The sequence below is a fragment of the Gambusia affinis genome, linkage group LG14 (genome assembly GCF_019740435.1).
Source record: "Gambusia affinis linkage group LG14, SWU_Gaff_1.0, whole genome shotgun sequence".
NCBI classification, from domain to species: domain Eukaryota; kingdom Metazoa; phylum Chordata; class Actinopteri; order Cyprinodontiformes; family Poeciliidae; genus Gambusia; species Gambusia affinis.
The window spans coordinates 4,102,146-4,113,434 of NC_057881.1; the positions used below are offsets into that span (position 1 = coordinate 4,102,146).

The window sequence follows — 11,289 nt, forward strand, 5'->3', positions numbered from 1 at the left end:
ACTCTTTGCTCAATCACTAGCACTTTTTTAAAAAATTTAATTACTCAAAAATGTCACTTTTTGAAATGCAGCTGCAAATATCCATGCAGCAAGTATACCAGTAACCAAGAAAGATGGCTGTGCTTTTGTTTTTGACTCTTTTTATAGAAACTTCTGTAGTTCTAGCTAGATTTTTTATTTTTTTTTGCAAGCTTGCAGCTAATAGTTGAACTGATGATGAATTTGCTGTGAGATATTCTAATGTTGTGGTAAATCTCTGATTCATAACCAGATGCTTTAAAACAAAGACAGACTGTAAAATGATCATAAGTTAAATATGTTTTAAGTGTTTTGTTAAGTCCAAGACAACCAAGGTATAATTTACCAAAATATACACACATTTACAAAAGAATAAGTTACCTAAGACATACTATAGGGTAATGCTTCATATTTTGTATTCCAAAACTACTAATAAATATAAAAAAAGTTTTCTAAACAAGCAATATAATTGGCATATTTAATTCCCCTCGCTTTTTGTGCTCCTGCAGCAGTACTTGGTACTTTAAGGAATTTGTTTCGCTGGACTGTGAATAATGGCTCCAACAGAGTCCTTTGTCACAGCAGTTCCAGCCAATCAGAACACGGCGTAGTTGAACGCCTCTCCATATCCTGCCTCCCTCATGTATCTTTCCACGTTCAGTGGCTCAGGCACCCTTAGAGCTGTGCTCCCATTTGCTGATTGCTCTCCTTCATGAAGCATCCTAATCAGTCTGGCGACCGAGGGACGCCCTTGGGGGCTCCAGCTGCAGCATGATTTCATCATGGAGTACCTAAAAACACAGTTAGAGAGTGAAAAATACAAACGTATGTTTGCAATTTACTTAAGCAGCTGCAGAAAAACATGAGTGTGTCCTCAGAGTTTTGAATGAAACAGAAGGGACAACCTACATGTTGTATGGGAGCAGGATACTGTAAATATGTTACTAATAAAATGTTTGGTAATTAATATGAATTACGTTAAATTAATTTCTGTATGCTTATTTGTATGGACAAATATTTTCCACATATGATCTGTTTTTCAGTTTGGTATCTGGCAATGTAATGAAGTCTTTGGCTATTTTGACATAAAACTGATATGATCAAGATTCTGTAATTTTATTTTTTTTCCTGTAAATCAGGCAATAAAGTACCCTTTTCATAGGCTAAAATTTACTAATATACTCCAAATGTTTTCAGAAGCTGAATAACCACAGCTTGCAAAAAATGTCAGACAATTAAGAAATACAGTTTTAAATTTAAACTGAAATAGTTCACTCATTTTTCTCTATCAACATAAGTTTATTAAAAGATTTTCTGACCAGTTTCTGCCCTTTTTACCCTTCATGTGTAGATATGGGATCATGGTAATGTGTTTCTGCATAAAGACTGTTTTCTGCAGCCGTTCTTACAGTGTGTTGGAGCAGTTGGTTGGCCGTTTCACAGTTTTTCTTCTTTGGAGATACTGCAGAAGTTCAGTCGACATGATGTGAGCAAAAGGCGGGTCACCTAAAAGCAGAGAAGTTTTCATTACTTTATTATTTTATAACTTCCTGGCTATCTTATCTGTAATAGTTTACTGAAAGCATTTGCATGACTGATGTTAAAATATTACTACCGTAAATTTGTGAACTTGCTAAGGAGATTAATATTTTTTATCTATGTTAGATATTTTTACTGCTCTTTCTTTAAAGAAAGAATCATGTAGTAGGTGCAATTTTCTTATAATTTGTATATGGAAGATATGTGCTGGAATGTGTATCATTCACAATAAGATTGAAAAATTTATATAGTTTTTATAAGGAAATTGTGTACAATCCAGAAGTGAAATCTAATACTTCTACCATTCTAAAATATTTGAAAGCAGGATATATATACTCCAAGTTTACAATACTTTCTTCAAGATACTGTATTGAGTGATTTTTATTTTTCTTATTTTTTTCAAAAGCATGGAAAAAAAGGGAGACTTATAGAAATGCAAATGATGTCAAACAATCTCATTACACTCCTCTTCATACTCCCATTATTTTTGGAAGACTCCTAACAGTACAGGCTGATGCACAGCTGAATCAGGGACAGAACATTTACAGTCTACATCCCCAGAGTTTTTCTTTCCGGTTAGTGTAAATTAGTAAATTAGTGTAAATTAGTCATTTTGAACACAGTCTTTCACAACAATTTTAATCAGGTTTTAGCTAAAAGTAATGGACATCTGAGGCATATCTTTGAGTTTTACTTTTTTTAGATTTGCCCCTTCTCTTTTCCCTGTGCAGTTTCCTCTGTTTTGTTGTTCAAATCTAAACTTTATATAGATATGTTACTTAAGAAAGTGGAAGAGATGACAAGTTGACACAAAATCCATAATATAAAAAAAATGAATCTAAAACCAGTAAGACTTGAGGATATTTGGACAATTTTTCTCAATAGAGCTTGTAGAATACTCACCTAATGTGACCATTTCATAAAGGAGGATACCAAAGGACCATCTGTGTAAATATTTGAAAGATAACTTTAGGTCACTTAAGCTTTTACCAGGTTAAACTGCAGCATTTGCAAAGTCCAGATGTGCAACAAAAATGTCTTAATGCATCAGATTAACAGTGAAGTGAATCATTCTAGCATATTTCATAATGCCAAATCCTGACATACAACATCCAGATCCAGTCTCTCCAGTCACTAACATGTTACTATTGTTATGTTTCTTATAGGGAACTTAAACACTTACACGTCGCTGCTGTTACTGGCCGTTCTCCTGGCCAGAACTTCAGGTGCCTGCCATTTCTTCAGCTCCATTTCCTGCACCAGCCCAGCAGTGTCGACCTGTGTCCTGTGATAAGCTGAGCCCAATCCCCACAGTTTGGCCGTCATGTCACCACCAACCAGAACACTACGGGCTCCGATGTTCCCGTGGATAGATCCCTTACTGTGCAGGTAATCCTAGGATGAGAAAGACAACGTAGGTTGGAATATAAGTAAAAAAAATGTGGGTATAATTAGAATGACAGCAGTTCAACTAACCAGGGCAGAGGCCACTTGTCCTGCCATGGTGAAGATCCTCTTTTCTGTCATTTCATGACTTGTGTTATCCTTTAGTGAGAGAAAAGTGAGGGAAGTTGGGGGCTTACATGTCCTCAATCTAAGAAAACTGAAAGTTTCCAGAGGACCCTGAATACATTTAGTATGGTGCAACATTAGGGCCAAAATTAAGATTATTGGGCACTCTGTGGTGGTTACGTAAGGGCATGTTGACCAACTCAAGAATTACAAAATACTAAGAAAAGCTTTCATAGTTCAAAAGTTATGTTAACACAGTCATAATTTAAATATAATTTCAATTAACCTCTGCTATATCCCTTTTAAAGAAATAGTTCAGACACGAACACAGATAAACAAATAAACTCAGAGCTTAACACAGTGAAAAGACTAAAACTGGAAAAATGTCTGTTTTGTTTTAATAAGTGTAAAACATAATTTTTAAATAATTAAAATAAATCTTGACCAAAACAGAAAAAAAACAACATTTTATCGATTATGTTTTATAGCTGATGGCTGATTTAGTTACAGATATTATTACACCTTCTCAAACCAATCACAAGTGATGCCATTTTTATTTAAACATGAATCTAAACCCACATGTGACAATATTATCAATCTTCCTGAGAAGAACGATGGTACTCTACCTCTCTGCACTTCCACAGGAACCCCAGTAGGTCTCTGTGCCTCAGCTCCTCCAGCACTATCACTAACGGTGACCGTACAGAAACCACACCCAGTACAGCAGGAATAAAAGGGTGAGGGCCCAGTCCTCCCAGGAAGGATGCAAACCCCAGAAAGTGCTGTTTCTCACGGGTAGTCGCATTTTCTGAAGAAAAATGCAGATAAGAGAAAATATATATATATATATATATATATATATATATATATATATATATATATATATATATATATATATCTATATATATATATCTTAATCTGAAAGTTTTTAGCAGCAAGTGCTAAAAACTTGCAGCTTTGGAGCTTTCATTTTCTAAGAAATTTTTAATTAATCTTTGATTTTAAAACTTTTTTTGTCAGTACTTGGACAAAAAAAAAAACTATGTTCACCTTTTAGTGCTCTCAATATGACATCTTTGTGGTCCATGCGAGCTCTGTAGAGGCTTACTGTGTCACTTGGTTTGATATAGAAAGATGGCGTCAATGCAGTGACATGACTAAACTTTCCAAGAAGCCTCCTTGTGTCTGTCTGTGGTTCTGCATCCATATGTCTCTCTGGAGATCGATGTCTTGTTGCATGTCTCTCTGGAGAGTGATGTCTCGTTGCATGTCTCTCTGGAGAGTGATGTCTCGTTGTATGTCTTTCTGGAGAGTGATGTCTTGTTGTATGTCTTTCTGGAGAGTGATGTCTTGTTGCATGTCTCTCTGGAGAGTGATGTCTTGTTGCAGTTGCATGTCTGTCTCTAGTTCTATGTGGTGCTGCAGTCCCATGCCTCTCTGGGGATTCGTGTTGTGGCTTCGCATTGTGATGTGTGTTTTGAACTCTCATTGGCACTTCTTCATGTTCAAGAGGGTCAATTCCTGGGGGCGCTTTTTGAGAAAAAAAAAAGTACAGAATAAATCATCTGTTTGATTAGTCGGAAAGAAGAATTTCACAAAAAGAGTGGACCAAAATGAGCGTACCATCTATTCCCTGTAGGTGATTTCTGTGGTGGGGGTGACGGTTGTTGTTGTTGTGGTGGTGGTGGTGGTTTTGCTGTGTGTGTCTCTGGTTTGTGGTGTGCTGGTGAGTGTGGTATCGAATAGGAGTTCTGACTCGTGTCCGCTTACTCTGATTACAGCACTGTAATATAAAAATTATGAATAATGTGATCACGGTGAGCGAGACCAACAGCGCAGGAACGACAATCACTCCAAGCTGAAATTCTCGTGTTACTGTGAGAAGAAAGACAAAGGAACAGGTATTAGTATGATGTCAAAGAAAATGCAAAGCTTTTAAAATTTTTAGTCCTATTGTTCTATTCTGTTCTGTTGTGTTTTCTCATGCTGACGGGAATTTCCGTTTTGACGTTATCTTATTTTCCCACCAAAAATGATACTGTTCACACTTTGTGTAGCTATACATGGCAGTAGTCTGTGGTTTAAAACATGTAGTCCTACTGTAAAGTCTAATTTATGTAATCAACTATAAATATTATTTTAAATACTAAGGGATCCTTATTGTTTTTATTTTAATTGCATATTTCCTTTAACAGTCATTGTGCAGTGAATCTAAATGTCATTTGTTGAAAGACCCGCCATGGTGATCAGGACTACTGGAGAAGGTATTGAACAGAACTTAGAGCATCATACATGTCTGTTTACATATGTATAAATACAAAATACAAATCAAGATTTGATCAGTTGTTAAGAATATTACTAAAATTTTTTTACAACATTCTCCCAATTTTTTTTTATTATTTACCAACAAAATAAGCAAATAATCTTATCCAAATTAGTATTAGGATTTAATTTATAAATTCTAATTGTGTGTCTCTCCTCTTGAGGCTCTTGAGGCTTTATTAAGCCTCAAGAGTTAAGCTTCAAACTCTTAATATCTTTGAAAGACTGATTAAAAATATATTTAAGTGAGATATTTAATTCTGACAGAAAATTAAATGGTAATCACTTAAAATATATACAAAAGCTGTAGATTTTATAGATTTTACAGCAGACTTCATAACAGCCCTGGCCGTCTTTAGATGTGTATCTTTTTTAATTCCTTATTGATGATTTTTTTGCCCCTGTTTCTGTCCCTTCAGTTGCTCCCTGACCTCCATATTGATTCCTTTCTCCACCCTTTAACCATTTAGTGTTTATTCAAACGTCATTCTATATCAATTCTAGTATTGTCTCTCAAATCCATGGATTTACACACCCTCTGCTGTTTAACACAAAGGTCATCTGCTTTCTTGATATTAAAGAATGCAAAGCTACTATTGAAGTTAAACAACTCCCATTCTGGTTCTGACACATTTTAAGGAGTGGTGTGAACTTTCATTCTCATTAAAGGCTTGGCTTGAACTTTTCAAGAACACAGCTTCGATCACCAAGGATTTCCAGCATTCTCCTTCTGCTCATCTTGAATCCACTAATATTTTTTCTTAAATTAATGTTTTATAGGACAAAGAGGTAAAACCAGTTGCTAACTAACTAGAATTACATGGAAAGGCAAATCTGAGACTTTCATACAACATACATTTAATCTGTGGATGCTTTCTAGATGTAGACATGGAGAAGGAAATGTGTTGCTTCCTCATTCCAGTTCATCCCTCCTTCACTGTTTTATGGTTTGTAGCAAAATTTATTTAATATCACAATAACGTATCTAATTTTTCTTTATCTAAACTTACTGTGGTTAATTAGTCTCCACCTGTCTCTTGCTGCACTAATCACCTTTAATTATTATTATGAATCATTCTCTTTAAGTTTTTTTGCCGGTTTATCTGCTCTACTCCATTGTCTGCTCTCTGTGAATTTTCATGTTTCATTTCCTGCACTTTGTTTGGGATTTTTAGAATTTGAGACTTTAGACTTTTTTCTTATAAGTTTTAATATAATGTATTAAACATTTTTTTCCATTCTTCTCTGTCTCACTTGATGCTTATATTTGGGACCCACAGTCATTACTTATACAAACTTTAGCTGTTATTGTTCGTTCAAACATGTAGGCTTAAAAAAAAAGCAAAATAAAATGAATGTACTTGGGTTTTCAGGCAGTCGCTGTATTGACAGCCTTTGAAGATTCTGATATATTTTTGTCATTTTTCCATAGTTGTGAATAGTTTTAATCTATTTTCATCTCAGAAATTATCTAGTCAAAATTTACATAATTCACATTTGGAAGTCAGTAATCAAAGAAAACATATAAAAGCATAATAATGTCACTTGCAATGCAAGTACTTGATTTACAGCCAAATTGAGCTTATGTTTTATTTAGCAGTTTAAGTTAGCTTCAGGATAATGTGCAACAATCGCATAACCAGAATGAAAATCTTAAATGAAGCTTAAAAAAATATTATATTTTGGCATTTTTTCAGCCTCATACAGGAAGATAAGTTCAGATGTTAAACAATCAGAGTGGAAATTGCATATATGAGATAAAGCTTTAAGAAAATGTCAAGTATTTAACATTAGTAGTTTTTATTACTTACTGCAGAGCCTGTCAGCTGGATCACAGGGACTAATGTCCGTGTAGTTGGTCGTCATCCTGTGGAAAACAGGAAGATTATAAAACAGACATTTCAGCATTGCTAGAGATCAGGCAGAAACATTTCCAGTGTCCAGCAGCAAAACACCAATGCTGTTATATGTCAGCCTAATGATGTAGTTTGTTACATAATGCAACACACACTTGCACATGTCTAAAATCGATTGATAAACCTTTAAATAGTTATTTTTTGTATATCTAAAGTCTCATGAGAATATAGAAATTATTGCATTCAGAAACATGAACACATGACACACTCCTTTAATATCAGAAATAATATGTTAATATAACAATGTCTTTAGCCTAACAGTTGGCAGAGATGTGTTTTGCAAACAAGACGACCTCCACCACTTTATGTCGCAACCTTTCAAATTTCTGTAAAACATTTCCATCTTTCACTTTAGTAACAGTACAGATCAAGAGAACATTTAGTGATGACATCCTTAAAACAAATGGGGCTTTCAATAATATTCAAATTTATTGAATGTGTCTGTACAAGACCCATCCCATATTATCTATTTAAACACAAAATAATGTTATTTATTTATTCATTTATTATTTTTTTAATACATAATAAAGACTCAAGTAGATAACCATCATCTAGTGGATTATAATCTTTAACGCGTTGAATGTTTGGTTTTTTGAAAACTGAGATTATTTTCAGACATTTATAAGATAAATTTTAAATTTCTCTTTCAAATTGAATAAATGTTCTTCAGATTTTCTTGTTTCTTTCCTTCAAAGGCCAGTTTTACCAAACACATTTAACTGGAACAAAAGACATCACTGTGATAGAGCATTATTAAGGCATCTTCACCAAGACCAGTAAATATCCAGCAATGCTGGATTATCCAAGTCCTTTATGGTTTATAACTTATAAATCTACTATGGAATAGTTGCATGAGTTAAAAATCATGTGGGATAAATAAATAAATTGTACGAAAACAAAACACAAAGTCACACAGACGTTGTTTGCCTTCTCACTTAGATATATGTCACTAAACCAGTTTGACAGCATTGTTTGATGACAATCATATCTTGTAGCGACTGCGATGAGCTCTTACTGTACTATCAGAGTGAAAATGCCATTTCACAGTTGGAAATTAAAATAAAAGTAGTATTGTAAAAACATTCAGTCACATGGAATTGTTGCAGATTTGTGGGCAAAGACAAAGTCACTCTGAACATGACAGAGTGCACTCGATAGTGTCAAGATTGTAAAGTGATGCTATCTGCTTACGGGAGCAGAATGTGGGTTAGATTTTAATCAACTAAAAGATGCATTGCTGTATAAAATGGAAAAGCAGAACAAAGAAAAGTATTCTCAAAGCCACTGTATTTACATCTTACCTGGCCACCTATGTGAGTCCGTTGACGTGTCAAACTCTGTGTTGTAGGAACTACAAATGTATAATTTCTTTAGCTTTCCGTATTTGTTTAGAGCTGTAGAGTAAATTCCAGTCCTTCCTCTCAGACGTCATTGTTCTCAGCAGGTAAAACAACAAGCAGACACATTTCCATTGCAGGTAGAAGGTTTTTAAAGTGTAGTTTCTGTTGTGTTGACACCCGCATAGTGCTATTCTCTCACTTGTCCTCCCACTTCAGTTTCTCTCTCAGGTTTTCCACACCCACATCCCGCCCAGCACCCTCACCGCCTGCATGCAGTGTGTCATTAGGCTGTGTTGTATTATCTGTATGTCATCCATTGCATGAGTGCGCTAGGACAAATTCAAATCAAGAGTATTAAAGGTTGAAATCAGCATTTTGAATACATTACTACATTACATTAATCTGTTGTAAATTAAAACCTGAATTATAGGCATTAGTAGAATGTTAAAATATTTAGAATGAAGCTCATTCATCTAGCTTTTTGACTTTTCTCCAAACTGAAATGTATTTTGAAATCTCATTTACTAATCCAAAACAAAGTTGTTTATAATTTTGATCCCTAGTTAGTGATTTAAAATGTGTGTGTAGAGTCAGACACAGTATAAATGCAGCTAAACACAAAGTAAATAATTATTTCCACCTAATGACAACTATGGGTTTGTGTTGGCCTCTCACATAAAAGAACAATGACATAATCTGACTTGTTTTAATTTAACAAGATGTGAAAAATATTAAGAAGAGACGAACCATTTAGGGGACTCAACTCTTCCTTGCTTAAACCAGAAAGTGTCTGAAAGTTTTAATTTATTAACCTGGGTATAGACCCTCATTTCATTCTGCACTTCAAAAATAGATAGTATTGCCAACATATCTTTACATTTGTCATTGTGATATACAGGAGCATTATTTATAATTTATACACCAAAATACTTTGATAATATTACAATATTATTAAAATTAGTTGTCATCCAGAATCTTTAATTTGGATTTACCAAGCAGAAATAAAAAATTGACAGAAATTAATTAATTTTGTTAAAGCTGAAGGCGTGACCACAGCTAAATGAACTTTTCACTTACTTGTTGAGTCACTTCCACTTCTTTGTTCCAAAATCAAGTCTGTACACTCACACACCCTCAAGCAAAAATAGCATTTTGCTCACCTGTCATGTTCCTGCCATGGTTGCATCAGTCATGAGAAATGATTACATGATAAATAATGTTTGCTAGAAAAAACAGCTTACTGTAGTTCTTTTTTTTAATTTTCTTTTTGTTATATATATTTATAAAAACACTTCAGTCAAAAGCTGAGTTTTATCAGTTAATGATAGAACAAAACTTTAATGGAAGGAAAATGTGGTCAGGTTGCAACTGCAAACATATTTTGCTTGATGTAATGAAAAAATCTTGATTCATGCTGTTTTCCATGGCTTTCAAAGAGCGGTTAGTAATGCGGAAAAAACTCAATGTAGTTATGATTCAAGAGGTTGTACAACCAACCATTGGTTGCAACGAGATCCTTGTGGGGGGACTTTTTTTTTCTTGGCTCAAGTTCAATAAAGTTGCAGGTTTTTGCTCATAGACAAGTCAAGTCATGTCAAGTTTATTTGCCTAGCAAATTTCAGCAACAAGACAGTGCAAAGTGCTTTACACGATAAAAACACATTACCATAATAAGCAATTATGAAACAAGCAATAAGCGCTACATATATGTCAAATGGTTCAGATCATTCTAGTGGTGGTCAGGTTTTGTCTGTCACACTTGACTCTAGAATACTTTGGTTAATGGAAAGGTTTATGGTCGTCTCATTATTAGTGAAATGCCAAGTCAGAAACGAGCCTATATCATGATCCTTCCACCTTTGTTTGTGACAGCGGGTGTGGTGTTTTTGTGCTCATGCTTCATTATGATGCTGTGTTGTTTCTAATGACCAGCAATTTACTAAACTCCTAAATACACACGGTTTTTTGCTTTATTTAAATTTCTGTAAGGCTGAAACAATGATTCTAAGCAAATAGATTAATAAAAAGGACACATGTAATTGATCTGGGAATTCTAAGAATAGATAATAAGGTAAACATTTGTGTTTTTCATGAAAAACAAATCAGAAGCATATTTAACTGTGAACCAAAACCCATCTAGGAATGCTGTTGGGCGATTACTACCATGGTATGCTTTTTAATTTGAACTCAGGAATCCTGACAAGCAACACAATCACCATGACGAAGCCTTTCACACTGATTTCCAGTATCTATGGCTGGTACAGGAAAAACACTGAGTACTTTCAGTGTGACTGACTTCAATTCGTACTGTCTGTTTCTGTAATGGCACAAATTCACAAAATGGCAGCCACAATCCGAATCTTATTTAAATAAAAAGATAAATGTTTAAAAACAATGATTTTTTTTATTTCTTAGTTATTACTAAGTAGTTATACATTTGGCTACCAAAGTGGAGAGTTTTCTTTTGCTCTGTTTTAAAGGAGCTTAGATGAAAGATGAAAGCAATGTCCACTGGTTGATGAGGTTAAACAAAATACTCTGGTAATTATCAGGGAAATATTTGAACTGAGACATTCTGCACCCCCAGTCCCTCCTTCTACCACTGGCTATTCCATATCGTTGTGGAAAGCCAATGCTACTGT

General features: G+C 34.4%; 1 protein-coding gene across 2 annotated transcripts; it reads right to left on the minus strand.

The window, feature by feature from the left end:
• Positions 1-303: 303 nt before the first annotated feature.
• Positions 304-8,830, minus strand: LOC122843459 (tyrosine-protein kinase STYK1-like). Of its 2 annotated transcripts, XM_044138222.1 has the most exons (11): positions 8,609-8,808; positions 7,203-7,258; positions 4,693-4,944; positions 4,417-4,599; positions 4,120-4,356; positions 3,696-3,877; positions 3,034-3,102; positions 2,741-2,952; positions 2,461-2,501; positions 1,428-1,524; positions 304-809 (listed from the first exon to the last, which is right to left on the minus strand). In XM_044138222.1, the coding sequence occupies exons 2-11, from the start codon at positions 7,255-7,257 to the stop codon at positions 614-616; spliced, it is 1,524 nt and encodes a 507-aa protein (XP_043994157.1). In that variant the 5' UTR covers position 7,258; positions 8,609-8,808; the 3' UTR covers positions 304-613. The 2 variants fall into 2 exon arrangements, with proteins under 2 accessions (XP_043994157.1, XP_043994156.1); XM_044138221.1 differs by having other exon boundaries at positions 4,120-4,599; positions 8,609-8,830.
• Positions 8,831-11,289: the final 2,459 nt, after the last annotated feature.